The sequence below is a fragment of the Lycorma delicatula genome, chromosome 2, assembly GCF_047948215.1.
Source record: "Lycorma delicatula isolate Av1 chromosome 2, ASM4794821v1, whole genome shotgun sequence".
Lineage (NCBI taxonomy): Eukaryota > Metazoa > Arthropoda > Insecta > Hemiptera > Fulgoridae > Lycorma > Lycorma delicatula.
The window spans coordinates 186,465,855-186,485,253 of NC_134456.1; the positions used below are offsets into that span (position 1 = coordinate 186,465,855).

General features: G+C 29.9%; 1 protein-coding gene across 6 annotated transcripts in view; it reads right to left on the reverse strand.

Annotated features, from left to right (window-relative positions):
- The window catches only part of mtgo (miles to go), a 570,373-nt gene that overhangs the window by 27,670 nt on the left and 523,304 nt on the right, over window positions 1-19,399 (reverse strand). For all 6 annotated transcript variants that reach the window (XM_075356873.1, XM_075356872.1, XM_075356874.1 and 3 more), the window contains 7 exons: window positions 18,337-18,478; window positions 17,467-17,595; window positions 16,278-16,438; window positions 10,907-11,079; window positions 6,898-7,251; window positions 6,211-6,457; window positions 1,108-1,312 (listed from right to left, as the gene is read on the reverse strand). In XM_075356873.1, coding sequence (XP_075212988.1) covers window positions 1,108-1,312; window positions 6,211-6,457; window positions 6,898-7,251; window positions 10,907-11,079; window positions 16,278-16,438; window positions 17,467-17,595; window positions 18,337-18,478 — 1,411 coding nt within the window. The remainder of the gene's footprint in view (window positions 1-1,107; window positions 1,313-6,210; window positions 6,458-6,897; window positions 7,252-10,906; window positions 11,080-16,277; window positions 16,439-17,466; window positions 17,596-18,336; window positions 18,479-19,399) is intronic.

Consider the following 19,399-nt stretch of genomic DNA (forward strand, 5'->3'; position numbering starts at 1 on the left):
AATAATGACAGAGAACCATCATCAAACTACCTTATAAAAACTCTTAAATCAAAATAACATTAAATTAATTTTAGATTTCCATATTTTTGCAAATGATTCCCATCACTTTTTGCAAAAAACTAACATTTTTCAAATGATTCCAATTTTACATTGTCTTTCAACAACCATTCAGCAAAGTTCTTTCTATTACAGTAAATAATTTAACTTAAAAATCTTTTAAGAATTTATAACTCCCAATTAGGAATAAAATTATGATTTAAAATTGATAAAATAATAATAAAGTAAATTTTAGAAAATAATCATATTTAAAGAAGTATTTAAATAAGTAGGTAGCTATACAATCAGTTGAACTTACTCTGGTTTCTCAATTTTCTGTGCTGAATTATATAATTAAATTTTTTTATTTTGAAAAGAAAAGTAATTATATGAATTTAGTTCCTAAAGAAATAAAAACCATTAATTAAATTATACAAATATGAAATCAATATTGCTTTCTTCACAATGGCTATATAATATTAAATATCAAGCAAAACAACTGCTAACATTTTATCAAAAACAATAACTAAATACTTCAATCACAAAAGCTTTATGAGATAAATTATTACTTATCAAGGTTTAGAAACTACAAACACATAGATGCATAGTAGTTAGTCCACATGGAGGTCTGAAATAGTGTTGGTACTGCTAATAGTAGAGTGGAGGGGGATAGTTTACTGCAATAAACATCATAATTTACATAAGCTGTCAGTTACTTTGTTGCACTCATGTTCTTAATTTTGCATAATTTAGCCCAAAATATTTGTAATTTTTGCATCTCCATTTCTGTATTTTATAAACAGTTTCTCCAATAGCACAGATGGTATGGATTTCCATCCATAGAGCCATTAAATTAAAAAAAAACTTATTCCTATCTTAATTTTCCTTATTTGTTAAAATAAAGAAATAAGAGTATTAACTTGTGTGAAGCATGTGTTTTACATTCCTCATGTCTCCCTGTCGTCTAACAATCTATCCCCACCCTGCATGTCAACTGTGTATTTTAAACTTTGATGAATAATTAATAGTACAAATAAAATAATAAATAAGGAATGAAAAGGTTATCTTTACCTCCATTTTTTTTTATCTGAAGGCTATATGAAGTAATATCAGCACCACCTCTATCAACAGGAGGTTCCCACTTTACTTTGAAGCTGTGTGCATGGACTTTACCTTTAACAGCTAATCGGCAAGGAGGGGAAGGCCGTGCAGGTAGAGTTCTATAACCTACTTCTTCTGACCATTGTGAAACACCTTCAACATTATGGGCTTTCAACTACAAACCAAAATACAAAACATAGTAATTAATTGTTCACTTTATTGTAATTAAATTAATAGAATTGTATAAGTACACAAAACTGCAAAACTGTTCAGTATGAGGTAATATAGAATTAATATGTTAATAATCCATATTTATTACATTAATGAGTAACCACTGATATAAATTATCTTCTCACTGTTTAGTCTGCTTATTTTTTCATGTCACAATCACAAATTTTTAAAGAAAAGCTAGCATGCACTGCATTAATTCCAACAACCCATAAAACAATCGTTTTTAATAATATTTGAAATTGAGTAATTTTAAATAAAATGGCTTTAAATTTGGATTTTTTGCTTTCTTTTCTTCTTAAAATTTTCTTCTCAAGCAAAATGACTTTAATTAAATAACTAATTGTAAATAGGAAATAGTAAAACTGGTATACTGAAATTGATTAATCTTCCACCAAAAATTATGAAAATAATTGAAATAATAAATTCTAACTAACCAAATTATTAACAAATATGTGATAGGTAAGTGACAATGCAATAAAAAATGGAAAATTTTATCTGTGAAGAATCTTTCTTCTAATAATTATATACAAAGGAGTTAATCCAATTTTTAGTTTTATCATAATAAAGAGATGTTCCATAAACATTAAATTTAATATATAACGGGCATTTCACAAGAAATTTGCAATACTTTACAAGCATATTCTGCTTATCAAAACAATGAAAAATGTTCATCTTAAACATGGGTCTGGAAATGCTTCCATAGCGAGTTATGGCTAGCGAAAGTTTTCCCTTGGATCTCAGCTCCCCTAGTGAAATGAGGTTGTACTGAAATTTTCTGAATGTTAATCTAGAGGAAAAATTAATGGTTTTTGATCTGAAAAATTCAATAAAATAGGTCCCACAGCTGAATCTCTCTTAGTTTTCAAGAAATCTGACTTAAAACCCAAATTTAGACATCCAAACTACATTCAACCACAACTACTAGCTAGTTATGTTTAGTTGTGTTTGGTTTTCAATAAAAACAAATTTTAAAACATTGTGTTCAATGTTCATTGACACTGATTACAACATTTTTTAAGAATTAAATTCTCCACAAGTTTTGTAGAAAACATTTATGATTTTATTACTTATTTAAGAAACTTATTTTAAGCTAAACATTAAAAAGTTGTTTTTTGGATCTCTAATTTTGGGTTTTAAGTCAGATATCTTAAAAGCTAACGGAGATACAGTTGTTGGAACCTATTTTATTGAATTTTTCAAGTCAAAACCATTAATTTTAACTCTAGATTAAGGTAAAAAAAATTTCAGTACAACCTTATTTCACTAGGGGAGCTGAGATCCAGGTGAAACTTCATAACTCGCTAAAGAAGCATTTCTAGACTTATGTTTAGATGAACATTTTTCATTGTTTTGATAAGCAGAATATGCCTGTAAAGTATTGCAGATTCCTCGTGAAACACCTGTGTATATACGAGTGTTGCTTTTTTTTCAAGGTCCGATCGGTCACAAAATAAAAACCCGCGCAAAAATCAGATGAACCTTTGCACATATGTGTTGCACAGCATCTCTAGTATGGCCTTCAATCACGCCACGTCACTTTGTTTAGTTCTGAACACACAGCTAGCATGAAAACATGTCTACAACAATAGCATCTCCCGCCAAGTGTTAAGTGCGTGCGGTAATTTGATTTCTTCAGGCTAAGGGGTGTAATGCAGCTGAAATTCATCGGCGAATAAGTAATGTGTACAGTGAAACTTCAATGAGTGACAGCAAAGTGCAACAATAGTGCAGGAACTTTAAAGCAGGATGTACAAATGTTCATGATGCAGGCGGTCAGGGAAGGAAGCAAGTGTCAACCGATGATCTCGTTGAGTGAGTGGATGAGGCAATTCAAGAAAATCGTCGGTTACAATTTCTGTATTGAGCGATTCATTTCCTGAAATTTCAAGGTCAGCTCTCTAAACCTTTGTGAGTGAGAGACTTCAATACCACAAACTGTGTGCGAGATGGGTTCCCAAGATGCTGTCCTACAAAACAATGAGATGGACACCTCCCTAACGTTTCTTTAGCGCTACCACAATGAAGGAGAAGATTTTTTGAACAAAATTGTTTCAGGGGACGAGACATGGGTCCATTTCGAAACTGAAGAAACAAAAGAACAATCCAAACAGTGGATGCATTCTCATTCTCCCAGTAAACCAAAGAAGTTCAAGCGAACCTTCTCCAACAGAAAGTGTATGGCTACTGTGTTCTGGGACCGGAATGGAGTTCTCCTGGTGGAATTCATGGAACGTGGCACAACTATCACTGCAGCCTCATACTGCGTGACCCTTCAACAGGGCAATTCAGAATAAGTGGAGAGGAATGTTGTCATCAGGCATTGTCTTTCTCCTTGATGACAATACTCAGCCGCACACTGCAGCTGTAACAAAGAAGCTCCTGCAGCGTTTTCGTTTGGAAGTGTTTGATCACCCACCATACAGCCTGGAATTGGCTCCATCCGATTTTCACCTCTTTGCTCACATGAGACGCTAGCTAGGAGGACAACATTTTAGCACAGATATTGAGCTGCAGACCAGCGTAAAAACATGGCTGAAAACACAGGCGGCTCCGTTCTATGACGAGGGTTTTGAAAAGTTGGTACCACGCTACAACAAATATATAAATCGAAGTGGCAACTATATAGAGATATAGCGTAACTATGTAAGTACTTGTTACAAATAAAAAAATTTTTATTTTTACTGTGGTTTTAATTTCGTGACCGATCGGACCTTGAAAAAAAATAATCTTCATTTATATTAAATGTAATATATTATTTAATACATTCATAATTATAATATATATAAATTAAAATTAATACCTATAAAAAATATGGAAAAATAAAACTTCTGATAAAAAAGAACCATAAATCAGTTGATTAATTTATAATGTAAAATTAACTATTTTTTTAGGCATCATTAAATAAATACAAAATAGCACCAAAATGATAATAAAACATTTAAAAGAATAACATTATACATAAATTTAAGACTTGTCTGCCTATATGTCAGCTTCTTAATTATGCTTGTCATTCCTCCAAAACACCAACCAAACTGTTCTATAGATCAGAGCATTACAAGAAATATCATTGATAAATATTTATGTGGTTCCAAATAATAAAAATTTTGTTTTGTCTAAATTTTTATGAAATTCATGAAAGTTTTGTGAAGTTAGTGGACAGTGACTTATCAAAAATATGGTTTCTATTCATGCACTGAATTTGCAATTTGATATGTATCACTTTAATCATATTTCATTATGTCTAGAGTACATTCTTGATAAATTTTTTTAGAATCTCTCAACGTGGAAACAAGTTTATTTGTTAAATTATAAATGTTTTAATGAAAAATCTTTTCCAAGCAAAACCATTTATTGGTAAAAATTCCTTGTCAAGTAGTTTTATTAGCAATTAATAGTTTGAAATATTAATTTAATCATATTTTTCAAGAGAATATTTTCTATGTCCTCCTGCATATAATGCTGTAAAAACATAAAAAAGTTTAAATACTTTCACAAAAAGGATACAATCTTGAAATTTTTTGAAGTTCAAATTCACTTACCCTTATTAAAATTCACTAAATTTGCAAAAATATCTCTCCTTCCATATTACATTCGGTAACATTTTACACATTTTAGGTCAATAATGTTCAGATCTAAAGTAATTCTCATTGTAATTGAGGCATTGACCAACTTAATTATACAATTAGTCAAGAAAGTCACAAAAAGATCCAAATTAATGAAACCAATAACTAATGATTGGCATTTTGCAAATTTACCAAATTGTGTTAAATGTGACAAACTTATCAGAAAAAATTTCATCACCTTTTATGTCAAGTTTTTGTAGCCTAAATGTGGTATTACTTTCATACAACTACTTAATAGTAAGTTTTTATAATAATACAGTATTTGCCGGCCTCCGTGGTGCGAACGGTAGCATCTCAGCCTTTCATCCGGAGGTCCTGGGTTCAAATCCCAGTCAGGCATGCATTTTCACACACGCTACAAAATAATTCATCTCATTCTCTGAAGCAATGCCTAACGGTGGTCCCAGACGTTTAAAAAAAATACAGTATTTTGTTTTTTTTCAGGTAAACCTCAACTTATGAAATATTTAACAGATAAACAATTTCATTTAAAAAAAAATAATAATAGTCAATTCACTAAATATACAGGAGCAGAAAGTCCCTTTGTGTTGTAATAAATCCAGTATAATCATGCACTATTGCTGCCAATTCTCACCACTGATATTGCTCACTAATGCTGAGAAAGTAGGGGAGGATAAGCCTGCACTTATACTAATAATATCGTAACTAGTATAAAGAGACTTACCGTTCACCTGTACACCCATCAATATTTTAAGAAAAATAAGTTTACACTTACTATGACATGTAGTAAAAGAATTTTTTTATTTTTCTGTATCAATTTCATTTTCAAATGTAATATTATGACTATTAAGCACAATAAATACATATGTTTACTAATGACACAAATTTTGCCAATGCAATTTTGTCTCCCATATACACCATATTTGGTCATTCAATTGAATTAGTCAAACCAAAAAACTTTTAAACTGTAATTATAACACAAGTATGTGAATGTTTATAAATCAGACACCTATATAGTAATACTTCTACTTCTTTATTAATACAGCATTAACATTTTTATTTATGATTTCCATTATTAGAATTTTTTTTGCAGAATGCATACTGAAAGGCAGCTGAAAGCTGAGTTCAACAATCAAGTGAACAGAGATAAATGATCTAATTATAGCAAAATGCTCTCACTTCAGTTGTCTTTATGAGCACTGTCACTGAATAACAAATTAAAAAATAACACACATGAAAATGCAGATAATTGTCATACCCTAAATTTATAGAAGGTATGTCTATGCAGATCTCTACAGACATAGACAGTATCTTTTCCAGTGTAAACAGCAAGGAATCCATGGCCAGATTCCCTATCCTCCATCTGAAGAGTAAAATCTTCATCACAAGGCCGTCTTTCCCAACCAAGACTTAAAGCTGTCACTTCCGCTTTGATCAAATTAGGAGGAGCAGGCTGTGGAGGAGGACTATCTGATGTTGAGTACATCACTTCCTCTGAGTATAGACTAAAACAAAGAAGATATTAAAATCAATATGGCTAGCAAGCACAAACAGAATGCATTAAATATTAATAAGAAAAAACGTTTTTCCTTTTTTTTTTTTAAACTGATAAATCATTTAAAATAGTTCCCAAAATAACTAACAGCAACCAATAAAAACTACACATTTGTTTTTTTTTTTTAGCTTTGATTATTTACGGGGTCTAGCTTATGAAATGTGATTTCATGCATTATAATTTTAAATCTATTCTACTTCTTTCAATTTTTTCTGGAAACTACTTTTTGAGATTCCAGGAGCAGCAGAACCACCAAATTTTAATGAATACATGTTGTTAATACTAATATTATTTTAAAGTTGTTTACCCATAACAGTTTTCTAACTAACCCTATAAATATAAATTCAAGTATTTCATTTAATACTATTTTTTAGTAATAATTAGACATACCTTTTGCCACACTCATTCACAGCACATAGTCTAAAGTAATAACGAGTAGCAGGCTGCAGTTTAGTAAGATGACACGCCTTCCCTTTACCACGATACACTTCAGTCCATTTTCCATTCCCCTGATCCGATTCCATAATATATTGAGTAATGTGCGACCCATTATCTACAGCTGCTGACCATCGCAGCTGCAGAGAAGTACGGGAACGTGTAGTAAGCTTAGGTGCAGCTGGTGAATCAGGTTCACAAGGAGGAGTTCTAAGGGTTGTCGGCTCACTAGCATTATTACCTACTACACCACCAAGCCATGCGGTCACACAAACAGAATACTCTGTACCAGGCCTCAAGTCTTGTATTCTGAAAACGTAATAGGCATGTCAATCATTAAATGAAAAATGTATAACTAAATAACTATACATGTAACTTTAATTTGTAAGAAATTAATTTTAAAATAATAGTGTCAGATACATCAAAACTTCAATGCAATGGATACCAAAAAATTTAATACTAAAAAATGTTTAAAGCAATAGTTATGCACTAGAAAAATTTCACAGTCTAAGCAACTTTTAAAATAAAACAACCATCAAATTCAATAAAAAAGTAAATTAATATTTATTACAAAGTAAGGAGAAAACCAGAAGTATTCAAAGACAGAATTCCCATGACCAGAAATTACTATAGAAGTTTAATAATTCAACATAAAATTTCTTCAGATTTTTCAAAACTGCATTAACTATAACTAAAAAATTTAATTTGATGTATTACAATAAAACACAAGGAAAAACTTGCTTCTTAAACAGAGAATGCCAAAATTAGTTATAGATAAGTTCTCTAAATTATAATATCCACTAAGTTGGCTTTATTCATGTAAATTGTTGGAATAAAAAATGAACAGCAATGCAAAGCTAAAAGAAAATAATTTTGAGTAAAATGGTACCATACATAATTGTAAAATTACGGACAACATGTTAAGCCTTATTTTTTTCCTTAGATTTCCAGGATGCTACTACCTGTGGAGTTCCAGATGTTGCAAGGGCAACAATCAGGTTGTTAGGAATGAAATTCAATTTGTGAGACCAAGGAAACAATCTTATTTACAAAAAAATCATAATGTTTTTGTTTGAATTGCATTATTCCAAAAATGTTTTTTAAAAGCCCTAAATTATTCAAATAATTAAACTCTTTATCTAGTGTATATTGGCATGAACGAATACCACTTCTAATAAAATCTAATATTAAAAGTAATGAGTCGCTCAAAAAATTAAACCTACTAGTCTTAATTTCATCTGTTTCATATTAAAATTCTCCATCTTTTTTTTAATTTATTTCCTCGATTATTTTTCCATCATTAGTATACTATGCTATCATTATTCCATCATGAATCAATGGTATTCAATTAACTGCTCTTCCATTCACTACTCTGATTCTGGACAATTTTTTAATATCCCGGCACAAGTATAGAATTCCTTAAATTATAAATCATCTACATTATCAACTGAAGAATGATAATGTAGATTAATTATTAATTACTTAGAACCTGTTACTGTTAAAGTTTTCTAAACCTTTTTTTTTTTAATAAATTTGAATTTTTCCAAGTATTACATCACATATCTAAGCTTTGGATGTTTATTTAACCTTTATACTGCTAAATTTTTAACTGAAACATAGTTAATATTTAACTATATGTTACAGAGGTATGACATAGCGAAAGAGATTAATATTTTCAATGCTTCTGTGACTAAATTTCCATACTGACTTCAATGAGCAAGCCAAAACAAAATCTAAATCTTCAGATGAGAATTGTAATTGTAATGTTTTATCAGTAGACATTTTGATGAGTTGGTCGTGAATCTCAACTGGTAACTTAGCAACTGCAACATTTTCACTAAATGGATTTAGTACCCATCTCTTTGAGAAATCAATTTTATCTTATGGGAAATATTGCACTAACTGAATTTTTAGCTCACACAAATTCATCTTCATGCTATCCAAACTGTGGTAAATAGTAGTGGTCTTCTTCATCCAAATTTTTCTCAATTTAATCACAAGTGAGTGGAAACACATCAAAATTTTTTCTTTGAAGGCTAAAAATTCAGATATCAATCTTCTTAATGAAACCATGAACAGTTTGTCTGCCATTAATAAAATGTTTTTATCATGTCCTTATAAATTCACATTCAAGTCGTTCAAGTGTGAAAATACATCAGCTAAGTAAACTGATATATTTTACATATAATTACATATGTAATTTACATATTGTGATTTCTCACAATATGTAAATTTTCTTCAAAACATTCTAAGGGTTTGCTTTTATGATCCAGATGTTGTTTCAGTGTCAAATTAATGTTGATGACTTCATGCTTTTATCGGAGAAGACATTAAAGCAAACAACACGCTGTGGCTTTCTATCCAATGAGCTAAAACCATAATTTAAATAATTGTCACTGTACAATCTTATCTTTTTACCAATTGATTCACTGGATGTAGATGGCTCACTTTGTTTTTCACAAATTTTGCATAAAAATTTAATTGAAAAAAAAAACAAAAGAACAGTTACACTGTTTGACCAAACACTAAAAAACCTAAACCTCAATTATTATTTTCAATGGAAGTGCACTTCTAAAAACTTAAATAAAGGCACCAGACACACACTTCAGATTAAAAAACTAAACTGACATTCTGCAATTCCTTACACCAAGACAATCTAGCATATGTATGTTCAAATATGATGCTCTTACAGCGAATATTTTGCAAGCAAACAAAATTACAAGGAACATGTACATATCAATTTGGAACCTGTAAACTGCTCATATCCTGTTTGTACACTTCATACATGGATGCTCATACCCGTCGCTATCAATGCTAAAACCAAAAAGTTTTAACTAGGTTTATTGGATCAAAGTTGAGGGTAACAAATAATATTAATTTTTTTTTTTTTTACTTGGTCGGAGTCATGTAGGTAAAAAGGTTGAGAATCACTGCTCTAAACTAATAAGAATAATTCTAACAGTTTAAAATACTGTAGGACATAACTACACATATTTATATAACTAATTCATTGTTATATTAATAATTAATTTATTATTACATGTTTATATAATTAAGGAATAACTGAAATAACTTTAATTACATACAAGTCTGATTTTGCTGAGATGGGACAATTTAAAATTCAACCAGAATGTTATTTCAAAAGCCTCAAAAAGTATTTTTGTTAAATGGAAAAATTTGCAATAGAGACTTTTATTATAAACAGAAATATGAAATAACTGCTTGAAAAGAAAAAAATAATTTTACAAATAGGAACAAAATTTCCCCTTTGGTACCACTTTAAACAAAATCTTTGTAATTTTAAATACACTTATCTTATAGAAAATTATACTATATAAATTTCTTGAGTAAAATACAACATACTAAACCACAAAAGGTTAATCATAAATTTATCAAAAATTCACTTTTGTTAGAAACCTAATGTTTTTTATTTTAATTATCTTAACTACTGAATAAGTCATCAGAGCATTTGAAAATTTTGCTGATTTTAAGTTATGCTTTCCTAATAATCAGGTAAACATTTAGACTGACATCAAAAGGTAATTTCACAAAAATCAAAAAAAAAAGTTGTATACTATAATTCAAACTGGGCAACCTGTCCATACATAATGATAATAAAAACACCACCATTACAAGATTTATACTGTTTGAGCAAAACAATACTAGAAAACATATGTCCACAACCTAGATTCAATTTTTCTTTAGATTTTCATGAATAAAAAACCAGTATTTTGTAGTTCCTGTTATTTTGTTTATTGGGTAATACAATAATGAAAAATATTTAGAGGTACTCAGGCTATGATAAAGCATTTAAGATAGACCAAATGATGGTTTATTTCAACATTAAGTTTTGACTACTAGAAGCTTCAGAGTTTAAAATAACAATTAATTTTAAAAAAGGTGTAAATTAATTATTAATCATGAAAAATAAATACAACGGTAAGTAAAAAAATATTAATTTTACCTGCATGATAAAGCAGCACCACTATAAATAGGCTTATATTTGCCTTCTTTTCCCTTATCACTGAGCAGAACTTCATAACGTATATCTGACTCAGAAACTTCCAGTTCAGGATTTGCTTTACAGTCTGGTGGCCACCACTGTAGCAGAACACTTCGTGAATTAACTTCTGCTACCTGAAAGTAGGTAAAAAGTTAATGCAAACAATTAATTTCCAACAATTATGATATACAATGGCTATAACAATACATAAAATATCATAAATTTTTTATCTTTTTAAAGTTATCGATCCCAAAGACGACACCTTAATTTCAAAAAATATAATTTTATTTAAAAATGCAAAAACATAAGACTAAAATACACTCATTTTAAGTAAACACGTATTTATACAAAAAAAAAATAAAATAAAACTGCATAAAAACTATCAAATAGGAACAAATTCTGTAACTTTCTCAAGAACCAGGAATAAGGTTGTTGAATCAGAAAAATTGTTTTCAATTCATCATGAGTTTTCTATTACCTTTAAAGGGAGAATATCCTACTAGGGAATACAGATCACAATAGTTCCAGCATCAAATACTCATATGCAAAATAAATTCAGATTAAAGATTTCTACATTAATAGTAGAGCTTCTTTATACCCCTTTTATGTGTTCTATTTTATATAATAACCATAGCGTTATCTGTTATTTTTACTTGGCTGTCTATAAGTTCGTAATCTTTTTTTTATTTCTCGTTCAAATACATCATAGAATGTATTGTTTCCGGAAGTAAATACTTTCCAGATATGAAAAATAAATATCTGAAAAACATTAAAATACTACAAAGTTGAAGGAACAAATTGTTATGCTAACATTTTATAACTGCACAGAAAGTGTTTTTCTTTTATTATTTACAATTGTTTTGTTTATAGAAAATCTAATCAAAATATTCTAAATATCCCAGCATTACTACTTTCAACATAGGAAAAATTTCAAAAAACTACTTCATATAAATATTTTTTTTGTGATATAAAAAAATCTGTTGTGGACACCTTCTGATGTGACTTCCTTGTATGCATATTAAATTATATAAACACATTTTTTTTTAAATGAAAACTACATAAAATGTTATTTTATTAAATAACTTCAAATATTTTTTCATATTTTTTTTATTGTTATTATTGAATTATTATTTATTGTAAAAATTTTCATAAGTACCACTTATTATATATCGTTGAAGAGCTCTCAGCGAGACCTTATTACTGCAGTTAAAAAAAAGTCCAAAATCCAAATTTTGGGGGATTTTGGGCTTTTTTGGTTCAGTCCATTATGATCAAAAGGGGAGGTACACAACTAGTTGGTTGTTACAACAGTCCTAAATCCAAAAATTCAACATCCTACGGCAAATCGTTTTTGGGATATGCGATACATATGTACATACGTACATACAGATGTCACGCCTAAACTAGTCAAAATGGATTAAGGGATGGTCAAAATGGATATTCCGTTGAAATCTGAAAACTGAAATTTTTCCCAATCACAATACTTCCTGAAGTTCAATACTTTCTGAAGTAAAAACATCAGAATAATATTTAAAAACGCTACTAAGCAACTGAAAATATTTAAAACCTATTATACACACCAAAAAACAACATTTTTGCATTTTGTTCTACAAAAGTTTAGCAAATTTTTTTCTGAAACATTTTAAATTCCAACAATAGAGATATTTTGATAATTTTTAAGTATAATTTGCTTATAGATATACAATATTTTTTTGATCAGTGGCATCACTACTCAAAGGTTAATATAATATTGGTAACTTAATAATGCAGCCCACATAATGTGAAATTCCATTAAATCCAACATCCCACTTACAAAGTAAAGAGTTCTAAACAAAAAGGTAGATAGTTTTATAGACATACTATCATACATAGGATATTACTTAGTTATATTAAAATAGGCATTAATGAGAGAGATACGTTTTTTAATGTTACCAGTATATCTTCTAAAATAAATCAAGATGACAATAGGTGCTCAAAACTAAATTCATACTATTGCTTCTACTAGCAATCTATCTTCTAAAACATCAACAACAGTCGACCAAATACAGGAAGAATTTTTATACTTTATTTTATAGCTTAGCATTTAGGTTAGCTCTAGGAGCTAGTTAGGACACTGGTCGCTAAACTGTTTCGAGGCTCAGTAGCTGTTTGTGGCATACACATTTGATCTTATGCTTTAGAGCAACCAAATGGGATGGTGGCAGGCGAAATGCCAAGCAAACAATACTTTATTTTATGCAGTTTTCAGAAACAAGACATTCCTATCATCCTATTACCTAAATTGCACAGAATTAAACGAGATCGATAAAGAGGTTACACAAATACTAAACACAAGTTATGTTTTCTTCAGATTTTAATCGAGATCAGTTCTTAAGCCATTCAGAAGTCATAATAGATATAGAATTCATAAGAGATATCTGATTGCTTACTGCTGTGAATTTTATAATGGTGACTGTAACGATGGTGATGATGATGATCATGATAATAATAATAATAAACAGATATTTATTATCTTAGTTCCTTTTTGAACAAAATCTAATCAGGAAATACCAGTGATATCCTCAACTCATATCTGCAATTTAATCTTCAGTGAATCAGTTTATTTAATTTATTCTAAAATAAATTAAACTCTCTAAAATGAATGTAAATTCTCTAACAGTAAATTATAATTAAAATTAAAAAAATTAATTAGCAATTCTTATAAGTCTAGATACACTGTACTTGTTTGAACCTCAGTGAAAAGAATTCATTTCCTACATTTATAAATTATAAATACATGAGACAAGTGAAAATATAAAAGTAATAAAAAGGCAAAAATTATTGTGTCATAATACATTTATACATAAACAAATTATTTTTATTAATATCAGATAGTGTCTTATCATTGACAGCGTACAATATTCACTGCATATAAAAGAATGTACGATTTTATATAGAACAATAATAATCACTGTATCATTACCCCATCATGATATGAATAATTCCAATTAAGATAAGAATTTCCATTATAAATACATAATATAAAATATTAATATTACATTCTCATTGCATAATTACTTTAAGTGAATTCATTTATTAAAAGACAATTTTCTTTCTCTAATATTCTTTAACACCTTACCTTTAATTAATTAAAAATTCACAAACATTCACACATAAAACTTAAAAATAAACAATGGTTTTTCTCATTGAACCTTAATCAACTGACACAAAATATTTATAATTTAAAAAAAAACATCCAGTAACTAAGTTACAACTTATGCTAACAAGAAAAATAAAAGTAATATTAATCCCTTAATGTACAAGGCTTATTTTTTAAGTAAGGTCCAATTGGCTGTAGCTATGTAAATTTTGCAAGGCTTTTGAAATGCAAAAGTGCCCCGGCTCCCAGCATGCCTTACACAAATGTAGATGTCATCTGCAGTTGTAGCATCACTATGTACGATTTATATTGTGAAGTTGAAATGTTTCAAATAATTGACAAAAATTTAACGCTGATTTCACAGTCAGCATGAAATCTGTAATTCAATTTTTGACTGCAAGGAACATGTAAGCAGCAGACATTCATTGCCAGATATGTGAGGTTTATGGGCCTAATTCAATGAGTGATGGAAAAGTGCATAATGGGTAAGACTGTTCAAGGATGGGTGTAACAATGTCCAAAATGAACCATGATCAGGCTGACCTTCAGTAATCACAGAGATTTGATGCATGAAGTTGACGCAAAAATTTATCTAGACTGGCGATTCACGAATTCCACTTTGTCACTGATATTTCCATAAGTTTCAAGGTCAGAGCTAAATAAAATTATTTCTGAAATCTTGCAGTTCAAAAAACTGTACTCGTGATGGATTCCCAGGCTGCTTTCTGAAGAACACCAAAAAATTGAGAATGGCTAGTGCTTTAACATTTTGACCCGATACCGTGGGGAAGGAAATACTTTTGGGCCACATTATCACAGGGGATGAGACACGGGTTTCTCACATCACTTCAGCATCAATGGAATGGTGACACAAATCTCAGGTTGAAGTGAAAACCAAACAGACAAGGTCAACACAATATTATGACAACTGTATTTTGGATTGGACATGATGTCCTGTTAGTCAATTTTATGTTCAAAGTGACAACAATAAACTCAGCTGCGAACTCCAAAACCTTGATGAAGCTTCGATGTGCCATACAAAATAAGCGATATGGCCTACTGTTGGAGTTTTGTTGTTGCATGACACTGCTCAACCTCATTCTGCTACTCAAACTCTAGAGTTAATCAGATTTTTTGGATGAGAGCAAATGGACCACCTACAGTACAGCCTGGACCTTGGTTGAGCGACTGCCACCTATTCTGCTACCTGGAGTGGCTGATTTCTATGATGTGGGCATAAATAATTTACTAAAACACTATGATAAATGTTTAAACAAACAAGGTAAAATTGTAGAAAAATAGCACGAAGTGTAAAGAGCTAAATAAAAAGGTTTTTGACAATATTAATTTATAACTATTAATTTATAAACAGACCTTACTTAAAAAATAGCCTTCGTACCTTCCTTTCTAAGGGGTACACAGTATTTCATTCAAAGGATACATTACAACCTGACAATGCTTACTATACTACAAGGTAATAAAGAAATTATAAATTAAAGGAATTCAAAATCATCCCAAAGCATAAGGAAATGAATCTTTAGAAGGAAAAAATAGAGGGAAAAAAACTTAAGAGAATTTTACAGATTTACAACCAATAACTTTCATAAACCAGAATATATGTCATACAATCCTGAAATACTTTATGAAATGTTTATTCCATAATCCATTTAATTTCATATTTGTTTCAATTAATCTTGCAACAATAGAACTTTATAAATTTTACAAGCTCACTTACCATTCTAACTTCACTTACAATCTAACAACAAATCAATTTGAGCAGCCTCAGTTTGAACATAGTTATTTAGAGTTGTTATATTTATGTTCGATCACGTCAATTTTACAACAGCAAACCTTCGGGTTGGCTCTGTATGAGGCAGGCAATGCAAGACCAAGTCCTGGCTTCCAGGGTGGGGACACTGGGCACAACTTTGTCGGACCTGGTGGCTTTGCACTGGAGTTAGATGCAGGGCAAGGAAATTAAGATCCTACCAGCAGGCCTGCCTGTCATGCCAGACTTACAGCCGGTAGGCTCATTAGAGTAATGGACACTCCCCCGGGCTGTGTTTTTATGCTTCACGTTGATCCAGCCCAGGGAGGAGATGAAAAAAGAAACATAGTAGGCTCAAGCCAGCTTAGGCCAATAATTTTATATATAAAAGAGATAAAAGATAAAAATAATTTTAAAATATATACCTGAGGCGGTTTGATGTTAGCTAAGAAATCATTTAATAAAGACAATGTTGAATCATCATCTTCATCTTGAACACTGCTACTCTCTTCTCCATCGCCATCCTCTGATGTCCCTACACTACCTCCTCCCATACCTTTCCTGGGCCGTACACCATTTACAAAATCTAATAACAAGGAATGATAATAACAATTACAAATAAAAATGTGGTTTATTTTAATTTCAAGAAATAGAACTTTTTAAACAATATACGACATTCACTGGCGAACAGTAGGAAGTTCTCAACTAAAATCATAGATTCAAATTAAAAAAATAAAAAGGTTTTAAAAGAGCTAAAGCAATATCGATCTCCATGATGGAGTGGTTGCATCTCAACCTTTCATGTCGGGGTCCAGGGTTTGAATCCCAGTCAAGCATGACATTTTTAATATGCTACAAAATCCCATTTCTATATCCCACAGACAAGCTTCAATCTTATGTGGTGAAATGATCAAGCAAAATAAAAAAAATTAAAATGAGATAACTACTAGAAAATAAGAGTTATTAATAAAATATAAAATTAATTATAAACTAGGTCAGCACTGGCTTATTGTGAATAAACTAGTGGTAGGTGAATACCCTGATATCGGACTATTAAAAAGTATTTCAGTTTCCTAATACAATGCCAGTACATGCAATTCAAATTTCTCAAATACCACACCGTAAACACAGTGCTTACCTCAGTGCTGTGAATATTACACTCTCAACAGAGAAGCTCCAAAAACTTAAAATAAGTCTGAATTCTCACTTTAAGGAATTACATTTAAAATGTTTATCTTGCTGCTACACAGACAAAAGCAGATTTGATACTGAACATGCTCAAATGCTCGTTTCCTTTATAAAAATCCATAATGTGAAATATACATTTGCAACACTAGACAATTATTTTATCTAAGAATAATAGTAAAATGCCTGCAAAAATTAAAATAAATAAACATCATGATGTTAAAATCAAACATGACATTCTAAGCAAAATTAATTTAAAATATAGAACAGATAACTAATTTTCAGTATTATATAATGAAAATTCTAAACAAAAAATTCAACCTTACAAATGATGTGTTTACGTAAAATGTGGCTGGGGTTTAAGAAAAACAATTTAAGAGATTTAAAACATCATTATATTAAAAAGGATATCTGGAAGTATGAACTTACCTTTCCTAGGTGATATTGGAGGAGTAACACCACGAACTTGTTTCTGTTCAAGTTTTTTACGTAATTTATTGTACTGTCGCTGTGTGCGTTCATCTTTATGAAAATTGTGCGCCGGAGGCGGTGAATGACCTGGAATTAAATGAAGAATTGCAACATGTTTACAATAGTACAGAACATCAAAATTTATGAAGTAATGTTAATTTACAATGTATAGTCAAATCCCACAAATGATTTGGTATAAATACATTTCAAATAACACTGATAAATAGATTTTAAAATGCGCACCTATAAATAGTAATCAGAATGATAAAAAATAATCTGAAATTTTATTTAAGTTAACAAAACTTGGCAAAAATGATAATGTACAATGCCAAAATACAATCTGTAAAAGTAAAAATGTGATTTCATTTTGATCGCTTCCTTTTTTTGATATTTTTTATCAACTGCTTTTGACAAATTAGCACTTCAAATAGTGAATTATAAATTTTAACATAGCATAAAGATACATTGCATTAACACAGAATTAAAATGTGTGTTGCATTCAATCTGAGCTAAACTAAGCAGCTCACACACTTCATAACAAACAGTAGAACTTCATCTGCCTCAGCAATGTTATATTATTAGCAAAGACTTTTATATAGACTTCAGCAACACTCTCTCTGCAGCAATATACAGAAAAAGCTGCTTAAATTACTGCAGTTTAACCATTTTTCAAATAAAATCGTAAGAAACAAATTTAGCAACACACAATCATTATAAATATGAAATAATGGTTAGATAATCTTTTCAAATGACTTCCACCAGTTTGTTAAATAAAATTTTATGAAATAATTAATTTTATTTAATTATCAAGTAAAAATTAATAATTACCCTGTTGGCTAGGATGAACATGCCCTAAAAGTCCTGGTTGCAGCGGTGTACCATGTCCAAAAGGAGGATAACCATGAGGCAGACCCTGAGGTGGGAAAAAAGGCTGATGAGGCTGGTTGGACCCACTCGCTGGCCCTGGACCCTGATAAATAAAATAAATTCATTACATGTATAGTTGAACAAAAAAATAAAAATAAAACGAATTCATTGAACACTTATACATCACAGATTAAATTACTGTTACTGCAACAGTATCTTATAAAAGTTATTACTTTCGTAAAATATTAATTTTTTTAAAAAATAAACAAAGATATTGGCAACAGAAATTTCTAAAGCTAAAAAACAGATATAAAAAAAAATTGCTATGCACAAAAAACAAAGAAAACATTTGAAATGAGTTTACCAACACAACTGGAGATATCATTTTATAAAATACTAAAATGAAATAAACAATTACAGCTATTTTAACAAATAAACAAAAGAAGGCGGTTGAAGAGGTCAAAGCTTCTAAAAACAGAGGAGAAAAAATGCAGACTGTTAAGATTGAAACTTATAAAAAAATGGGAACTCCAAGACCACAAAAACAATGATAAAAGTGGAGCTATTCAGCAAAAATATCTTACTTATAAAGAACTTCAAAAGATGGCTAATAATAATGTTAAAACCTTATGATAAACAAAAGTCACTAATGCTGCAGATTAAAAAGTGACATCCACTTCCACTCATCATTCGAATGGATTAAGCAAATAAAACAACTGATTCATCATGCAAAATAATTTTAAACCACAAAATACCTTTTCTAACAACCTTGAGCATGAATAAAAATTAGTTCAAATTTTCAAAATAATTTTATCAGGTTTTAAAGTTTTCATCAATAAACAATAAAATTAGATACAGGATGTCTTTTATTACTCTCATGAGATATAAAGAACTGAATACTGTACCACTTAAGTTTAAATCAAAATCCAAATTCAATTTACTTCAAAAATAATTTCATCTCACAAGACATAGAAGAAATTTTTTAGTTTAAAACGTTTCAGTAACGACGAAAGAAGGCATTGCA